Source organism: Odontesthes bonariensis, chromosome 16 (genome assembly GCF_027942865.1).
Source record: "Odontesthes bonariensis isolate fOdoBon6 chromosome 16, fOdoBon6.hap1, whole genome shotgun sequence".
Taxonomy (NCBI): domain Eukaryota; kingdom Metazoa; phylum Chordata; class Actinopteri; order Atheriniformes; family Atherinopsidae; genus Odontesthes; species Odontesthes bonariensis.
Window position 1 is genome coordinate 29,500,810 of NC_134521.1, and position 20,289 is coordinate 29,521,098.

The window sequence follows — 20,289 nt, forward strand, 5'->3', positions numbered from 1 at the left end:
CTAACTAAAGGTGTATTTCTTTATAAATGCATTAAAGTTTGAAAAATGAATAATAACTTATAAAACCAACTTGCAACTACGACTCATATTTTTATTTTAGAAGAGTAAAAATATTTATCTTATGCACCTTCTACAAGCAAACGTGATGTTTTTTCATAACATTTCCATTGTATGTATGCGTGTCTGTGCAGAAGAATCTTTTTCTTCACAAAGATATATGTATTCATAATCTGACAGTCACACAATTTGGAAAACAAAACACGACTTACAAAGTAACTCAGTGTTGCAGCACTGAAGTGTCTCAGAGCTGTACTTGGTTACGCCGTGCCAAAGACTAACAAAAGCTCACAGACAGTACAATTCATTTTTCTCCTGATCTTTCTACACACATACGAACAATAAAATGTTTGAAGGGACAAACCGTCGTCTATTTCTTTGCCTTTTGATTGGTGTCTAGTGGCGACTTCGGCCAGTTCAAAACCTCTGCTGCGGCTCGGCGAGTTTGGCCAAAGAGCTGACCACTAAAGTTTGACTGAATCCTTTGTGTACTCTCTGCACAATAGGGGTGAGAGGTGGGGGGTCAAATAAAACTCCTCCACACCCCCACCACACCCCACTTCATCTGTAAGGTTCTCTTGCTGACCTTTAACCCCTCCTGTCTTTGTCCAAGAAAAAAATAACTAAATCTGTTCCAGCAAATGAATGCCTGAGAAACTGCTATCCTTATTGTACATTTTAGCTTGGCTTTTTTCCCTTCATTCTTGCCTCGTAACATGGCAGGTTGACACTGAGATTAAAGGTAAGATTATGCTCGAATCTTCTGGCAGATGGTTCCCGTTCCCTTTTTTTGTTATGCTGGCCCTTGGCAACGTTTTGTTTCTTAATTAAACACAGCAAACAGGAATTGGGTTGGTAATGGATAATGTAAGATTAAGGTTAATAAACGCACTTGGCAGCAACTATTTCAGAGTAGAGCTGACTTGCTTTGACCAAAAGGGTTTGGGATTTGTTACCAAATAGGGGCTTCTACAGAGGATTGAATGTCACGTGAGAACGAACATGACCAAACTAACTACATCTGGAGCATCAGGTTACAGCTAGTTGCTGAAAGCTTTTTCTTTTTTTTTTAGAGGCTACATTTCTTCAGCTTCCTCAGCAGGTCAGGTTTGAGCTGTGCATTTGTAGCTCACAAAGTCAATGCAGGACAATTGAGTCAGGCCTGCAGCCATTTGTGAGGGTGTAGAATATTCACTTTTTGGAGCAACACCCTGACAGAAATGACAAAAAAAAAAAAACAACAGCTATTGTGTCCTTTACACTGCTGTCAATGCTCTTTGTGTTGGAAGGCTCAGCAGGTTTTCATTCAGACATAGGGATGTAAAGCAGACTACTACTCAATTTAGAAAGCATCTTTCATTACAGGGTTAAAGTGGACACTGTTTTTCTGTTGCTGTGTTTCTTCTACCATCAGTAAAATAAAAGTACACGTCCACTTAATACAATTGTTATGGAAAAGAAACTATAATGCCAAAAATGTGCATTCAATACAAAACATTTCAACTGAAGACCGAACTTTATATCAAGCAACACGTACTAATCAAGTCTACATTTCTAAATCCAAATTTCAGAATGAATGAATGCATCAAATTTTAAAATCACTGCTCATTTAAGTTAAAAACCTACATTTATAAAACGGTTTAGTACATCCAGTATGCTAGCATTTATGCCAGTACGAGGTTTTTCCACTCGTAATACACTACTATTCCTGTGAATTTGAAGACATTTGCTCTTGCCTTACCAAATGGCGGAACAAAAATATTGACTTTCTCACTCTCAAATTTTGGGACATGGAGTGCAACACTATGCTTTTAAACTAAAATGTCATTAATTTGAAATGAAGACTACTTTATTAATCCCAAAAAGAGAAATTATTTCAAAGCCTAAAGAATCAATTAAAAATTGTCATTGTGTAGACTAGCCGGAATGACCTCACATACCGTTCTTTGTTCTTTGAGCTGAAGAACCCTAAAACTGAACACACTTTGATGTTTGATAAATACGTTATGTAGAGGGTAGGGGTGCGCGATCTGACGATATAAAATCGTGACTGGCGAGGAAGAGTGGAGAATCGCAGGCGATCTACCAAATTAGAGAAACCGTATTGATCGCCTTTGCCAATCAGCGCAATGATTTTTTATTTTTTTTTAATGCTGGTTCCCGTCCTTAACCTAACCGACCAATCATAGCGAACTGTGCGTCGTGACACTTTCTTACACGCCTCCATGTTGTGTTTGTAAAAACTTGGACAGCCATGGCTGAAAGCCAAGCCGACGAGCTGGTGAAGAAGAGGAAATCCACCTCTGTAATTTGGAATTGGTTCGGGTTTTCTTCTACCCTAACCCACTGCTGCTGGTCCACATCAGGAATGGGAACAGCAGCAGCGGCACCATCCACAGCACATCCATAGCGGCGCACGGGAGAAACTCATGGCCAGCAGCAGCACTCTCGGGTCGGATGAGGAAATCGCTAGCTCGTAAGCCAACTACGGTGCAAGAGAAAAGGGATGCACCGCGACCGTGACAAACATTACACAGTTAAAAAGTATTCCTTTCGGGCGCTCTGGTGATGGCAGTGCGTGACTGTGGCTGCAGTAAATGAACATGCAGCGTTGCTCATCTGTTGCTAAATGGCATCATGAGGTGGAGTCAAGTCGTCATCAGTGGTTCGTTTTTCTATTTCCGGTTGCTTCACTCTCACTGTGTCAGATGTCATCAATTAGATCATTATTTTCATCTTGAATTGGGTTACAGTTGAATTACAATGTGGTGACTGCCAAATTCTTTCTTTTACTCCTTAGCTCTTCTGTGGTTCAGCATGTCGACTTAACTCTACTGTAATTGGTCTTTTTTTTTTTTTGGATGGAAGATCGTGATAAAAAAAATCGAAATCGTGATTTTATGCAAAAAAATCGTGATACAACATTTTTTCCATATCGCCCACCCCTAGTAGAGGGTGTGCAAAATATCCATAAAACCAACTTTTTTTTCCTTGATGTGAACCAAAACTTCTTACAATTTAAACATCAAGACACAAGCAACGATGAAACAACTGCATCATTTCTAACCGTTTGTGTAAAAACCAAGACTAGTTCTATTGTTTTTAGGTTTATAACACCATATGTATAGGGTTCCTATGCAATTTGCAAAATGTAAAATGCGTAGAAAGACTTCAAACATGGCTGTTACACAATTTGAGTCATTGCCCAAATCCTTTAATTCTACAAAAAAAAACAAAAAAAAAAACAGGACATATTCTTTAGTTATGTCACATTACAGCCAAGTATACACTGAGATCATCCTTGCTGCCCGTTCAATCTACCTTTTCTTCTCTGTTATGAAGCAGCAACTCCCCCAACATACAGACAAAAGTCAGGTCTGTAACCCCTGCGGCCCCACCCCCGTGCTCTTTGACCTATAGCGGAGGCCTGGCTGAGCACAAACAGTGGTCGTCCACTGAGGCACCACCGCCACCTCCACCTCCGCCAGGGGCTCTTGTTTCACTCGGCCAATGAAAGAGCCTACTGTAAATAAGGGGGCCTGTTTGACCCCAGAGTTTATCTGGGCCTGAGACCCCTGCATCCATCCTACTGTAACAGAGCCTGTCGCTCACAATAGACTCTCTCATGGGTGTTAAGACTGTGGGCTCTCTCTGCTCTTTGCCCACTCAGAATGGGGATTAAAGAGAAAAAAAAGGCCCCTGTCAGGTCCTCTGAGGGGGTCAACCCCTCCAAACCACTACAACCGCAACGCACAGACACTTTAGCCTTTGTCCCGCTGTGAGACTTGGGAACAGGAAAGGATGGAGGGAATGTGGAGGTGGGGCTGAAGCCTGAGACCAATCAGTCAAACAAAATGCTGGATCAAACTCTTGGATACAAACACCATCAAAGCTCATTCGGTGCTAAAGCCACTAAGACGTTTCTGCTGAGAATCAATTTTTTCAACCTTTTATTTTTTCTAAAGGGATATTGGAGGTTGGAAGGGAGCACTTGCTTGCATAGGTATATACATTTAATTTAAGAGTTATGCTTTAATTATATTATAAACGCTGAACTCAAATGGTTAATCTGGATAATAAATTATGAAACTATTTAAAAATTAGCACCTTCTGTGTGATCAGCATTGTTCCATTTTTTGACATTTCACAGTCCACATTCATGGTTTTTGTAGTCATAGAATTAGATTTCAACAAATAATTCTTAGCTGTGGCCCAAGTTTTTCATTTTTTTGCAAGCTGCATGTGACAGAGACGATGGTTAGAACAAAGGAACTTAAGCTCGGTACTGATGATGAAATGCTTCTCAGCCTCATCCTGTCTACCAGCAAGCCAGTCCTTCTGGGTATGCGAGTGAATGAGTGTGTATGATGGCGTAAGAAAGAGAGGGAAGGAGGGAGAGAGACCAAAAGAGAGAGAGGAAGGTTTCGGGTCAGAGGCTAAGTGAAATATATCCCCACTCTGAGGCATGCACGAGAGAGGATGCAGGAAGCTGAGGGCCAGAGATAAGGGCAGAGACGTGGGTGATAAGCACCCAAACACCTGTTAGGGAAGCTTCAGCTACTCGCCTCAGACCAACACTTACAGGAGGCAATAAAACAGGCAGGGCAGGAAGAGGAGAAGAGCATGGACAAAGCAATGAGAGAAAACCGCTGCTGTAATCGGCTTTTCTTTTCCGAAAGGTGAGGGAAGAGAGTGAAACCCATAGAGGGTGTCTGGGCACTGTTGCACCTATGAAGGGGATAAAACCCCATCCTGTTCCACGGCATGCTTAATGGCATATGGCGGGAGCCTACAGCATCATTTGTAAGGTCAGCAGCGAGACAGGAGGGGCAGAAATGATGCCGTTTGAGTCATGACATGTCAGAGCCATCCGCTTCAGCGATCAGTCCAGGAAATGGAATGCCCCCCTCCCCCAAACTCTTTCTACAATCCAACTCTCGCCTTTCGGGGCCGAGACACAAACAGACAAACACAAAACAATCTGGAAACGGTCAAGAAAGACCTTGGAGATGCCTGACAGTCAGGCAGTAAACAAGAAAGAGAGGATTCATGATGTGTCAAGAGAGAAACTCCAGCAGAACAACCACTGGACCAATTAAATGAGTTTCACAACCTGATATGTCCTAAGTAACAACCAGGAAATAATGATGCTTGAGAAGATTATACAATTTATGTTCTTTAATGTAAAGTATGACACCTTCTGGGTCAAGACAAGTAATTACATACTCGCACATAAACACTATTTTCTTATACTGTATACAAAATGAAAAGCATACTCCAGGGACTATGGCCAACCGTGGATACCACACAGCACTTTCTATTTTTAATAATATTTCTGTGGATTGTGAGTTTATATTTTATAACAATTCTGCATAAAACTATAGTTCCCTATTGGGATAAATCTCACATATACAAGATTAAACTGTTAAAGTAAGTAAAGAACTTTTTTTCTTCTTCCTAAATTAAACATCAAACAGTAGTTTGTCTGGTAACTAGAAATATATATTCATGGGGAATTTAGACACGTGAGCTCATTATTTTTAAAACTCAGGCCATCATTCACTTTCTCTAAACAAATGAGGATTCAACAATATTGACAGTTTTTGGCTTGCTTGCAGGCCGCTGCTAATTAAAAGTAAATAGAAATGCCTACACCTTTTCATTATGAGTTTTTGTGTCAAATAAATTCCTTTAACAACTCAAAATAAGTGAAATGGCCATTTAGAACATAACTGCACAGAAACAATGCAGAAAATGCACCTCTAATAATACATGCATTTATTTCTGTTTTCAGACAGCCTTCCTGTTCAGACAAATCTGCCTTCAACTGAATTCACCCCCCACCTCACACACAGCGTCTGTCACGGAGCAGGGTGGACCGGTCTATCCGTCATCAGCTCTCTCCCGCTAGTAATCTCTCAAGGCGTCTTCGGTCAGCAAATACATAAATCAATTATGGTTTTAAGCTTTATGCCATGATTTACCCAACTGATCCCTCCTGGATTACAGCGGAGCTTAAAACGTGTCGGTCAGTGCTAAAGCTGCAAGTCGCCTCGACACTCATTGCACTCCTGCCTTGGAGCTCGCTGAGCGGCACGTCAGCTGCCATAAGTTTAGATCTGAGGTCATTTCGAATAGTCAGGCTGCTTGCTGATAACGCAACCACATTCATCTTGAGTAATAATATTCTAATATCTCCAAATCCTAACTATTGTAGCCAAAACTTGCCAATGACACAACAAAGAAAATGAAAGTTGGATCATGATAGGACTTTCTATGAGATTTTGGCAATAAAATTATCTGAAGGTTTTAGATTTTCTGAAGAAATTCGGAATTTCAGTACCTTTTCAAGTCTCTAAAGCCGTTCACACTGAATTTTGCAAAGATCATTGTTTAATAGTTGCCTTGAATTAGCAACATATTAAACAAATAAAACATTATGATTAATATATATATATATATATATATATAAATATAAAAACATGAATAACAGTGGATACCATTGAATAAAATTATGTAAATCAAATTGTTTGTTTCCAGTTTGTTAATAAGAAAAATACATTTGAAAAAAAAACAGGAGATACACCTTCAGTAAAATCCTTCATATTCTTAGAATTATCATTAAGTTAACATTAGAAATTTACATTATTTTGTCATCATTTTGTACTATGGTCTACAGTATATTAAGAGGAGTACTAGGGTATAGACCTTACATGTTCTCACAGCCATTTACTCTTGTTTGCATGTTTTACAGAAACCCATGAAATTTGTAACTTAAGATGATTTATAATCTTTTAGTCAGTTTACTTAGAATGTGTATTTTTGTAAGTAGAAATTGTGTTAAATAAAGTGAAAGTGAGCCGTTTCTGCCTTATTAATCATACTTTTATTCATCTACTTTAAAGGCGGGGTAGGGGATCTTTTTCTGGAACATTTTTTTACATATTGCTTGAAATACTCTTCACACCCCCATTGCAACCAATTAATTAAAAGTTTTGACACAAATATGAAAAGTTTTAGTGGCCTCTAGAACGTACAATCTAGGAAAAACACTATCCAATCATTGTGAACGGACCGTTCACAATGATTGGATACTGATGCCGTCTATCAAACTGCAATCTGCTCCTCCCTCCCCCTCCTTCCCCCTGTGCGCGTACCCTGCTCCGTGAATGAATTACACGTCCAGAAGCTTGGCAGGAAGCTAAACTAGAGCCAGCTTGGCTAGCACCTAGCATTATTAAACATATAGTTATCATATACTAAATACGGCAACGATCGATACTTGCTGTCAGAACAGCGCTCGTGCACCTTCGTGCTCGTGCGCGTTCATGTACTCTAGAGGCGTGCCTTCGGGGGAAAAGTGAAGAAAAGGGTTGGGACTTTTGACCTGTGTATTTTCAAAATGCAGCTTCGCTGGACTCAAAATCCAGGATCTCCTACCCTACCTTTAATCGAAAGATGCCCACAGTTCACTTTTTTTGTATGTACGGAGAAGTTGGCTTGTGTTTTAAATGAAAAAGCTATGCAATTAGAAAACATGGCTTAAAGGTGGTTTGCCAAAGGAAATTTCAATTCAATTCAGTTTATCTATGTAGCGTCAAATCACAACAAATGTCATCTTGAGGCACTTCAGTGATAAAGTCCAATTCTTTGTAATCGTAATCCAATAATTAGTCCAATTCATTCACATTCTATGTTTATCACATTTACATATTGTTTGGAAAGTTCATGTTAAGTTTGTTTCTTTTCAAACATACACTGGAAGCAGTGGTGGAGGAAGTTTTTCCACATCCTTTATTTGGTAAAATAACTAATATCAATCTGTAAAAAGTACTCCATTACATGTAAAAATCCCACATTGAAAATGTAACTCAAATATGAGAGTATTATCGTGGAAATGTATTAAAAGCACTGAAAGCAGAAAAATATCCTTGCGATTGTCCTACTTAATATCACTACTCTATTATCAATCCAAAATTTTGGTTGAAACAGGATTTCACTGTTGCGGTTGGATGAGATTAACCTCCTGTTAAATTCACTCTTCTTTTTCTAAGTGCAAATACAATTTTTTTTTCATGATGAATTTATCAACTGGTAGTTCATTCATTCTGTGCCTTGAGATGACAGTTGTTATGATTTGGTGGTAAATAAATAAAACTGAATGTATGTTCGCAGCATTCTAGGCCGAGGCTAATTTCCCTACAAGGACAGTAAGGTAAATTGCATTGTGTCATAACCTAAGTGCTCAAAACATTTAATGTAAAATTGTAATATTGGTTCCTGAAATGTAGAGTCAAGTAGAAGTAGAGTGGCACAAAAAGAAAAGAATCAAAGTACAAGTACCTCAATTTTGAACTCAAGTGCAGTGCTTGAGTATATTTGCTACCATCAGTGGTTGGTAACATCATTGGAAGCTATTTAGGAGGCTTTACCTCCATATTTTTCCATTTCTTCTTAACAGCTACTGCACCCTAAATCCCCCTGTTGAGCAAAACATGGCTCTTCTACCTCTGAAGAAGAGGATAAAAAGCCTACATGGTGCTTCTTTGTTCTCATTTTCCTACCTGAGAGCTTCTTTGTGACAGGTGATGGGGAAAAGAAAGGCAGTGTGTAATTTTTATGACCAGCTTCTTAGCGTGCTGGTATCACTCCACTGGGGCCCCTTGCCAACCTCTGGCAAACCATTCAAGTAGCAACAAAGAGGCTAATTAGAAGCTCTCTCACTGGAAGCCACCAAGGGTTTTTGATACTTCCCAAGGAGGCTAAGGGGGCCTCCGAGGTGGCAGTGGCAGCTTTTTCACACATGCACATATACATCCACACATTTACAGGGCATTTGTGAGCACACATGGGTTGGCCCTTTGGTTGTAGTACATTTACTCATTGTGGCCATCCCACAGCCAGCCATAGCGATAGAATCGGAGACAAGGAACTGACACATCTTTCATGTTGTGGGGACCCAGAAAGGGGATGCTAATGGGATATCGATGGGATTAGAACCCAGAGCGTTCGGGTCCAGGAGAACAGAGGAGGGGGCTCTATGAACCAGAACTAAAACCCACAGAGCTTTAAGGCCACATCATTCTAATTCTATTGACCCGGTCTTTTTTAAATGGGAAAGTTGACAATGAAGCATGGACCTCAATACAGTAAGAAAGTCTGCCAAGATATGCAGGACTGCTGAGTTAAATATAAGCTTCCAAAATAAAGAATATCAATAGTATTTATGAATTTTCTACAGATTCTCTACAGATAAACAACAGCACGGCCTCCTCTCCAGGCACCACTCATAGCAGCTATTGGGATTTGAGATAGACATCAGGACGTAAAGGCCGATAACACATTTGCATGTCACCTGATAACCAGCTGTAATTAGTACTCCCTCACTGAGCCTTTATTGAGCCCCCTACCCTGCCTCTCACAAACACACAGAAATAACATCTCAGACACTTGTATCAACATATACGACTTCAGCTTCTAGTACGGTTTGTCATCCTGAGCCCTGTCTCTAGACCACAGGGCCCCTATAGCCGCAAAAGATAGGGGCTAGCAGTACCTCAATATGTTCATTTCAAACAGTCTGTGCCAGACCGCAGCACCAAAGGCCAAGTCTGCTGAGCGCCGTTAGCCACAGAGAGGCAGCTGCTAGCACGAGTCACGCTGCTAACTTTGACTGCACAAGCACCTCCCTCCACACTTATCTCTAATCAGCAGGGCGATTAGATCACCTCCCTCCATTGCCATTGCTACTTTCTGTATATTAGAACCCTCACTGCCACCCTTTGTGTTGCCCTTTTCTTTTCGCTACCAACCTTACATATTTCTATTTAAATAAATCAATTTCTTTTTCTCCACCTGACTATATTGCAAGACAGTGCAACAATAAAAAGCTTGATCTGTGCTAAGGTGTGTGTTGTGTGTGTCTGTATGTATACGTGTGTAGTCCATTCCACATGATGTAGCCTCCTGTGTTAAGTCTTTAATCGATACATCTCCCTATCCTGACAGTGAGGACAGAGCCCAGATCTGAGATCAGAGCGATGGCGGTGTAAATCTTTACGGTTCAACCAGAGCCTTTTAAAGCCTGTCCATAATTGGGCCACAGCCAGCAGCTGCCTTGGCTGTGGCCATCAACGTGGGCCCAGTCAAAGCGGCAGCTCCTCAAGGGGCATAAACAAATACTGCACCTCCAATAAGGGCAGAAAAAGCACCTGTGTGAGGATAAAAAGAGAGGCAATGTGGCAGCCAGATTCGAAATAAGCCCTCTGCTGTTGTCTGTGGCTTAGGTATTTCTTGGAGAGGTGTTTTTGTTGAGTGAGGCTTTTTGTGATATTGGATTATTACACCAACATGTACTGTACCTCTGAGTGCAAGCCGGGGAGACTTAGCTCACTGAGTGATTTCAAATAGGGGGTAATCCACTGCCATGTAATGGATGCTTTGTTTCCAGGCGGCTCTCAGCATGCAGGAAAATGCTTGCAGTTTTATAGGTGAGGACCACAAGCCTGCTGCTCTTCAAGATCTTTCATTTCAGATGACATGTTGTATTCAGTGAGCAAGGCCAAGACAATAAAGAACACCAAAGGACCCGCTTCAAATCACTCATATTTATCCATCCTTTCTTCAACTACAGCATATATAGATTTTTCTTTTTGTTATGAAGTGGAGCAAAGGAAATTGCAGAAAAGCTCCGATAGTGCTGTCAACAAACACTATAGACTGCTGCCTTGGAGTTCTACACATACTAATCTGGATGTGCCACCTCTCAACAACACCAACTACTATATTTTTTTCAAGCAAGCAAGCCGCGATAAACATTCAATATTTCCTCTGGCAATCAAGTTACACACAACCTGGAGAACCCCGCTTAAATGTGGAAAGAGCAAATTTATCCCAAGACTGATGCTCGGTGTTTCTGAAGCTCTTATCTGCTAACTGGGACAAGAATAATATGTTCGACATTTATGGTATAACATTAATATACTCAGTCATCAGAGCTGGCCTGAGTTTCTGAGTAGTACTGTATTACCTTAGCCATGAAATTGGTGTAAATAAGTTGGGGTTTTCTTTGTTTCTTTTATTTTGTATTGTAACTTTATGTTACCAGTTACAGAGAGAAACAAGAAAAATATGTATCTAGTCAATCTAAAAATTTGCATGGTCCACCACAATTCACCCAGCTATTTTGTTAGACTAAAACAAAACAACAGCTTCAAAAGAGCAAAGTTTACATCAAATGTCGCATTTTTAACCAAGAGCTGACATCTGAACGTTGTGTCAGCTCAAAGGGCCAACGTATGATATGCCAAGAGAGTATCATTGTTTTCAAGTAGTACAACATCTAGAAACATAAACATGTCTTGTTGTGAAAAAAAAAGGTTGTCTTTCAACTCAATTGCCAGACAGAATACTTTTTCAATGAAGTCAGCCACCCATGAATTGACAGTTTTAACTACATGGTGACATGAAAGCTTGCAAAGTAGCCTTTCTCTGACATCATTTTTAAATGATCATTTAAAATCTTTTTTTCTTTTATTTATTTTTTTATAAATAGCAGCAGTCGGCGTACTCTGGCCATGTTTCAGATCATTGTCCGATGTGTGGGCCTTTGATTACTGAAACAGTCAATAAGGCCCCCTGGTTTAGATTAGATCATCAACTATATAAAAAAAAAAAATTGTCCCGCCAAATGAGGTTATTTAGGGTGGAAACTATGGCAGCTCACTGTGAAGACCTGTCTATCAAGCAAATATTCAACCAAATATCGCATCATGAAGATCATGATTCCACTTTCAAAGAGACTGAATATGAAACCTTTGAAGGTTGATCTTTTCTGGTGCCAGCTTCTCCAGACTGGTTCAAGCTTCTGAAGTCACACTGGAGTAGGCAAAAATCAAGTGTTAATGGTTGATAGTGGCAAAAGCACAAGTATTAATTAATATATATATATATATATATATATATATATATATATACATATACATACAAACAGATATGAAGTGTGTGTGTGTGTGTGTATACATCGTTATCTCCTGCAACAAACGTTATAGACTGCTATCCGGGTTCAATCTGCTCTTGGTTTACTAAGAAGGATTGCCAAGGGTTATCTGTCTCACTCTGATATGCACAGATAAGGGCCTTGGGCTTGCTGTTTAAACACCTGGGGCCTGGGGTATTAGAGCGCCCTCCGTCCCCCTTTGCCACAAAAGGAGAGGAAATGGAAGAGTGAGCGCTGGCTGCTGCTGCTGCTGAAGGGAATGTGTGTGGAAAGTAATGAACACGAGTGGGTGCGCGTGCGGAGGTTAATGTGGGGGTGATTACCCCCCCCCCCCCCCCCCTCCCCCGAACCCCAATACCACCTTCAACAATGAAAAGTAAATAAATAAATAAATAACAGGAGCAAAAAAACAGAGGATAGAGGCAGGAATTCATCGATGTGCCTGATCCGTTTCTTCCCCGACCGTTCAAAAAGAGAAACAACCACTACAACAAAAAATGGCTGCTTTATGAAAAGATAGAAGCTTTGATTCTTAATCAGTCATGTTTAAAGGCTATATGCTGGTAAAGCGCTTTCTTTTTCACTTATAGGATGTACATTACAGCCAGGGTCAGTCATTTGCATGAGAATGGACGATTAAGTGAAAGAGATAAACCCAAGGCTAGTTCCTGTGAATTGGATGCTGTGTTTGGAATATCAAGCAGAGGAGGGTTTTTTCCCCCTTCTTTTACCCTGCTTCTGCAGATTTAGCCCCCTGCATCATGCATTTATTAACTCAATAATCACCCATGTCCTTCCCTTGTTGATCATTTTCTTACTGTGAGAAATTTGAACATTAGTTTTACTGTATTAATACAGCCCAAATTGAGGTTTCAGCAATTTTAGACGGCAGAAATGTTCTCCTCTATTATCCCTCGTCTGAGCAGGTCCCCCTTCAGATTACATCCCTGCTTCCTCAAACTGAGAGCAGGCTGTCCGCAGTTTACTGCAGGTGAGACAGTGACTGCTGATTAGTACTTTACACAACCCCACTTCAAACAAAAGCAAACAAACACCCCTTTATGAAATAAATCTATAGTAAATCGGTGGAGAGATGATGTGGCAGCATGTTGGAGGAGAGAAGGATAGACAAGTCGCCGAGGTCAGACGGGCGCTGTTAAGATTCAGAAAAGAAAACTTCACACACTATGTGAATCCACATACAGCTTCATTAATTTCTTTTGAGGGCAATAAACAAGATATCACTATGATTTGAATGGTCTTAAACGGGTTCTCACATATATCAGAAGAAGGTGTCTCTGCTGCTACTGTGAAGATATTGGCACCACAGGCAGTCGTTCACATTAACCCATCAGAAAAAATAATGAAATAAAAAAAGTTTTAAGCCTGACAGATTCAATTCAAACAGCCCTACATCAAGGTAGTATGGCATGTGCTTTTATACCTCTCATGAGCAACTCCTGACTGAACACTTGTGGAGCTGATACGGAGTAAATTCCATGTAAGTGTGGTCTTCATCATGATATAATCCAGGTAACAGAGGAATGAAAAGGAGCTGAGACTAGATTTATACAGGAAGTGGGTACTTTCTGGTGCAATCATTTCAACATTGAAGCGCACACACAGACACCTCTCACCACTGACCTGTGCCACATCTGGAAACAATTATACTCGTGTTTGACTTGACCTGCCTGCACCAAGTCAACTCCGCTTGGTGCAGGCAGGTCAACTTTTTTTTTACGCGTTTGTTGCAGGGGCAGTGATGACCGTGACCCAGTGGCTGTTGGCAAATGACGTGTAATTAGTTAGCGCAGACAGGACTCTGCTTGTCTGAAATAAAACATCCCATATGCACATCAAAAGAATCAGCAGCTTGACAGGCTGTGCACGGTACAAAGCGGGGACTTGATATGCCATCAAATGACCCAGAGAGGAATTTGTGAGGACATGAGGAGCGTCTGAATTATCAAGCATCTCAGGCTAGCAAAGCAGAGCTTTCAAGTGCGAATGGAGAAGCAGACTGTGGATGATGCAATGTTTGATTTCTCAGGACAGGACATGCAATATTAAACAGTGTCGTGTCGATGTATAAACCAGTCTAAATTAACCCATTAGTATGCTATGGGGTGAAGATCAATGCATGAAACGGTCTGGAAATCTCCTTTGATAAAAGATTTCCCAGCTTGAGCAAATTGATGAAATTCCTCTTGAAACACGGGCAACCATTTCACATGCCAGACTTTTGTCTGTTACTGTCTCTAACACACAGCCTGAAGTGCATTTTTTAAGCTGTTGTCAGTCAGAACTGATCGTAAGCAGCTTAGAATCCACCTGTATAGTTGATTTTCTTGTTCTTTTTTTTTCTCACTAATCACAGACATTTTTCAGTCAATGCAGAAATTCCCTTTTAATTACATGAATAATGGACACTAGTCATGAAGGCCACACAAAAGTGTGGACATTAAGAGGTAACTTCCAACACAAGTAAGTAACCAGCTTCACCACTGCTATTAAAGGTTGTAGAAACACTGCAAAGTAATGCAGTGAGAGGCTGCTAACAAGGACACCTCTCCCATGAGTAAAAGCTATTCTGTAATATTCAGTATTTTCTAAAGACAACCATTTAGATTTAGAAACGGAGGAGCTTGGAATGAAACGGTTCAGCTCTGAGCCATCTATACCGAGTTACTTGCTCAAGAATGATGGGAAGGGGAGCAAATCCTCAAGTGAACTTTAACCGCTGTGCAATCCTATTGATTTAAGCAAACATTGCAGGGTGAGAACGTGGCCTTGTGGCAAAATCCACAAAGAAGTGATTCAAGAACATTGTACAAGATCTACACACTGTGACAACAGTGACAGAGGCATATGTACAGAATCATGAGTGGATGGAGAGTTTTGAACATATCTTTCAAGTTTCAGTATTTTTGGTGAACTCTGCAAACCTTAAGGTTTATTTATATGAAATGCCTGAAAGAACGCTGCACTGGTATAGTGCCACTCTCCTGTACCTAGAATTAGCTCCTTGTCTGAGGGCCCAGGTTTAGCACTCATTTCCTGAGCTCACCGTCCACTCCAATTATCAAGCTAATAAGGGCTCCCCTTGTGCAGTTATGGGAAAGGGGAGGGGAGCTGAGTCCTGGATGAGGGGTTCCACATTGGTAAGTATTTGTGATAGCTGCCGCCCACGTCTTGGAAGGTGTGACTAATGGTCTTGGACATTGTTAAGACAGCACTGCTTCGGCAGTCACCTGGGCAGAGTTGGCAGTTACTGAGGAAGTGAATCTCTAGACCTGTGCTGTCAGCCACACAGAACTACGCCTTGAGTGATTCTAAAAGGATGGAACTTGTTTAAATGCAGTGTACGAGCTATGTGGAGTGTTTTGATAGCTGTCAAAACCATTTTTTTGTACCTATGGACATCAAATAACTAATGTCACTAAATTAGTGAGGTGCCTGTAAATTAAATTACATAAACCTTTCACATAATGCAGCACATAACAAAAATAATAGATTACCCATTAATAATTTAGTTAACTGAAATATAAAATAATAAAAAAAATTATAATAATAATAACAGCTGAAAAACAAAACGATTACCAAGCAGCTACTCAAGAGAAAATTTGACTTACCTGTGCTGCTCCACAGCGTCATTATCTGGCAGCTCTACACCGCAGACATTGCATCGTTCATGCTGGTTCCTGCTGTCTGGTTTCATGCCCACCGCCAGCTCCCCAAGCTTGCTGAAGAATTCTCTCTGGATGAAGCTCTGTGGCAGGAGTGCCCCATAGGCACTGAAGTCCATCGACATAGCCAGGGCTGGGGACATGGGAAGAGCTGAGGCCATAGATACTGGCATGGACATCATGGCATCTGATTTATGATTGATTGGTATTGAGTACAGAGAGGCCAGATGTTTCTCTGTCATTCCAGCCATTGCTTCCAGGCCCATCTGACTGACTTCAGCTTGCTGGTCGCTCATGCCTTCATCGCGGACGTAATGCAGTTCTCGAGCACTAGTGATCACGCTGCTTCTGGTCGGTGTTCCGGGACCGTCTCGGTTCCTGTCCTCCCCACTTCGCTCTCCATTGCTGGAGGCACTGGACTCCATATTCTGAGGGCTTTCATGGCCATTGCCTCCCATGTCCACCTGCATCATTTCAGTCTTGATATCATTCATAAGGTGGTGGGAGTTGCCATGGATAAGTTGCTCACCACCAAAGCCCTGCTGCAACAGAGACTGACCGATGCTCATCAGACTGTCCACAGCAGCTTTAGTGGGACTCAGGTTTGAGACACTGAAGGAAGTGGAGACAGAGGGACTCTGGTCGACCATGCCAGCGATGCTGGAGACTTGATGGATACCTGACAGACTGGCACTCTCCATGGAATGCTTTTTGGAGTTTTTAGCTCCATTTTGGCCTTTGCGCTCCTCATCCTCCTCTGTGCTCCCATCATTGGCATTGACCTCCAAATCATTCTCATCAGAGGACTGGATGGTCTCCAGGATCTTGAGGCATTGTTCTTCCAAATACTCAATCTCCAAGATCTCTGCTGCATACAGAAGGTCATCCAAGTCCTCCACCTTGGCCTGGAGCGTGGCAGTGTAAGCATACTCCAAAATCTGTTGAAAAGTCTTTGGTGAAAGAAAGTCCAGGGTATAATGCTGGCTGCTGCGATGGAAGAGGATCTCAAACATTTTGCTGGTGCAGGCAAGCACAGTCCGGTGAGCATGAAACTCCTGGCTGTCTACCATGATGACAACATCGCACAGAGTCCCAGCCAGACGCATCTGGTTGGCCTTCTGCAACAGGGCAGTGGGATGGTTGGGGTTCTGGAGCTGGATCATACCCATTTTAGATAAATCCATTATGTTGATGCAATCCACGAGGCCGACTCATGAGGCTTGCCTTTCCCGTTCAGCAGAGTTTTTAGCTGTCTTTGTAAACAAGATGAAACCTGGATGGAAATACGGGAGAAAACAAAAATCTTATGAGAAACAAATAGTTACTGTATTTACACATTCAAAGCCAACAAGTGTAATGCTTTTATTCAAATAAATGCAAAAAAATGGTACAAATTTAATCCAATATGTCAAACTGTTATTATTCACAAATGTATATAAGACCCTTCAGACTGATTTTGAAATTAATTTAATTTGACAATAAATTTACTTGATGAACACAAAAATTTAGTCAGCAAATGGGAAATGTTAAGCCAATGGAATGTCAAATTGCAAACATCCTGCAGGGACGGTAAACAATCTGGGCGGCGATATTGTTCTTAAAACAAGCAAAGAGCATTGTCTGTGTTTTCTGAACAGACACAGTTTGTTAGCTGTCCAACAGGCTCATGCTACATACTAATCAGACCAACATATGTTATGTTAAAAAGATGTCTTCATTTGCTTATCTGATGGGGTTTTACACCAGACAAACAAGAGTGAATTGTGGGCTTTGCTGCTGCTTGGCTCACAAAGACTGTCAGCAGCCTCTCTGAAATTAAATAGCATCTTACTCAGTATTCTCATCACAGAACGGAGCAGGGAGCAGCAGCCAGAAATTTGTGGAAAAGAAAGCAGGATGAGGCAAAAGCACACAACACTGCTGCACTGAACGCCCCGCTCTGCTTTCAGTCACTAATGTTGAAAATCTCAAATGAATGAGTGTCTCTGTGACTGCTGGTAATTTCATTATTCAAGTTAACAGGGCAACATGTTGCTCCAGCTCATTTCTAAAGCATGTTTGACCCACACTAAATAATGAGGACAGGCTTAGATTAAATTAACAGTCTCGCCACTGCATGCAAAAAAAAAGGCCATCTCTGCAAGCCTCATCTGAAAACATGCTGCTTCTTTTTTTATTCCAACTAAAGAAACAGAGTTGGAACAGACATATTGGAGATAAATGAAGGAAAGAATGAATGACTTGTAGCAAAGAAACCTTCACTGACCCACATTCTGAGTGAGCGCATTGAGGACTTCTTTTTTCCTACTCAATCAGCTTTCAGATAAAGTACTAGATTTATCTGCTCATTTAGATCTGTTCATAAACTCTTATGTCTTAAAAACTTTTTCTTCAAGAATGTTTCATTTGATTTCCTGAACATTTTAAAGAAAGTCACAAAAGAAGTTAGACACTTCCTTTCCCCTTCTACACGCAAGAACACAATAAATACAGCCCCCCACCCCCCAAACAGGATCCCGAATGGATGACTTTTTAAATAATATCCATAACTGTAAGCTCAGCTCGGACACATACACTCATACATGCTCACTCAGAAATCTGAATATTCAGGAGGTAAATGATGCTGGCACCTATTGTTTGAGCTGAGAATCACAGAAAACAATTCTGCCGCCGGCTTTTAGGGGACTGTCTTTTCGAACATTGACTAAATCGATATAAAGGGAAGGTAATGGTGAAACCACAGGTTCTCCTTTAACTGAGATCAGCCTTTCAGTAAGCAGAGATCAAGCCTTCAAGCCAACATTATCTTTATTACAGGTTTGCCTATAGCTCCGATTTATGGCCCCGTGAATGATCAATGCTTGTTGCGCTCTGTGAAGCTGTGGCTTCACTGGAGCGCGATGTAAAGTTGCTATTTTTGGGACTTTGTCTGGTCTCTATTAATAAGGAGCGGGGCTGAGTGCATCTAGAAGGCGTTAATAGTGGCCACCCGCACCAGACAAATTCTACTCATTTATGCAAAACAACTTGCACTACATTAAATACATCAAGCCGTGAGAAATGCTCTCCCTGTGAGACTACACAGACCGCTGACAATAACCATAATTAGCAGACTTCACAGAAAGGCAGCGCAATCAATCTGATCACGAGTTGTCTGCCACTGCGCGCCAGCCACAACAGGAATAAACGCCGTTCAATAATCGACATCGTGAGCCACACTGACAGACAGCAAACGTAGAGGGGCAAAATGGTTTGGCGTCTCCACGAGACGACCTGAGACAGACTGAGCGTGCTGAAAAAGTACACATGAGACGGACAGCAGCTCGGATCTCTCGGCAATCCAAACCACTTCATCTCCAGTCAAAGCACAGGTGGACTTTGTTTAAGGCCACGCTGCCTTGTTACAGTTTAGATCAAGCTGCCGGGAGGTGAAAGAGAAAATGAGTGAAAGGGGAAGAGAGAGATCAGACGGATTCGATAACAAATCAATTTGCCAATACATCTGTTAACAGTTCCCCACCTCACCGTGCGCAAGCCGATAATTAGTAACCAAACAAACATCTAGTTGACTGTCAATCAATTGTAGTCTGGCAGTACAGTGACTGGGATTTAGGCTTGTTTCGTGTATAAAGACCAGTGTCTCCGGTTCTCATCATGATGTCATCACGGCTAAAGAAGCCACACTGGTGGGTCCGTAGACACAAGGACGGGCAAGAGTGTCGCTGCCTAAAAATTGCATAATTTCCACCGAAACGAGCAAACGCGATTTCTCCATTCAAGTGACAGGCAGCTCGGCGTCATGAGCTGTCTGGCTCCTGGTGAAACAGCCAGACCTCACGTCCTCGGACTGCGATCTCCAGAATACTAACCAGACACAGAAGGAGGGGGGGTTACGTCAACCTTAACATCTCTACAATAGGCTACCGCGCGTTAATGTAAACTTCAACACCTTGCAGCTCAATCAGCTAAACACTTGTTTTCATCCAGAACTCCGGTGCGCAGGTCCAACTTGCATGTCAAAGTCGCGTTTTGCTGGTAACTTCAGCGAGAGGTTGAGCGGGGACAAGCAAAACGGTCATCAGCGCTGTAAACGCATGAAAACATCCATATGTTGAATGAAAGTACACAGAGAAAACAGTGGAAGACGCATGCAGAGTAGCGGGTCTTGCACTTGTCGCTGGGAAACTGCAGCTGCATTTCGCCCGGGTTGGTACTCACCTAAGTTGCACGTTTTGACTCCGTATAGTGTACGGGGAGTGGGGCTACAGCATAGTAAGGCAGTTCGCAGTACCCGCTCTCTCAACACGCACTAACTCCTTTCTTCTCTCGCCTTAGCAAATCAACGCGGCGCTGACGTCAACGCAGTCAGTCAGCCAGACAAGCAGCAGGCAGGCGGGCAGCCGGCGCAGCGCTCCAGCCCATACAAACACTGACAAAGTGAGACACCTAGGGGGCTGTCTCATGTCAAACGGTTACGTTACAGTACGGCAGTGAGAGGTGAGCGACACTGCCCTCTCTCCAGCTGTTTTGAACACACATACAGTAGCA

The 20,289-nt window shown here is 41.7% G+C and overlaps 1 protein-coding gene across 1 annotated transcript in view; it reads right to left on the reverse strand.

Moving 5' to 3' along the window:
- zbtb16a (zinc finger and BTB domain containing 16a) overlaps positions 1 to 20,080 on the reverse strand; it is a 146,192-nt gene extending 126,112 nt beyond the window's left edge. Inside the window, exons 1-2 of the mRNA XM_075486875.1 lie at positions 19,960 to 20,080; positions 15,688 to 17,014 (exon numbers count right to left, since the gene is read on the reverse strand). Of these exons, the coding sequence (XP_075342990.1) occupies positions 15,688 to 16,925 (1,238 nt within the window). The 5' untranslated portion in view covers positions 16,926 to 17,014; positions 19,960 to 20,080. The remainder of the gene's footprint in view (positions 1 to 15,687; positions 17,015 to 19,959) is intronic.
- Between the last annotated feature and the right edge of the window lie 209 nt (positions 20,081 to 20,289).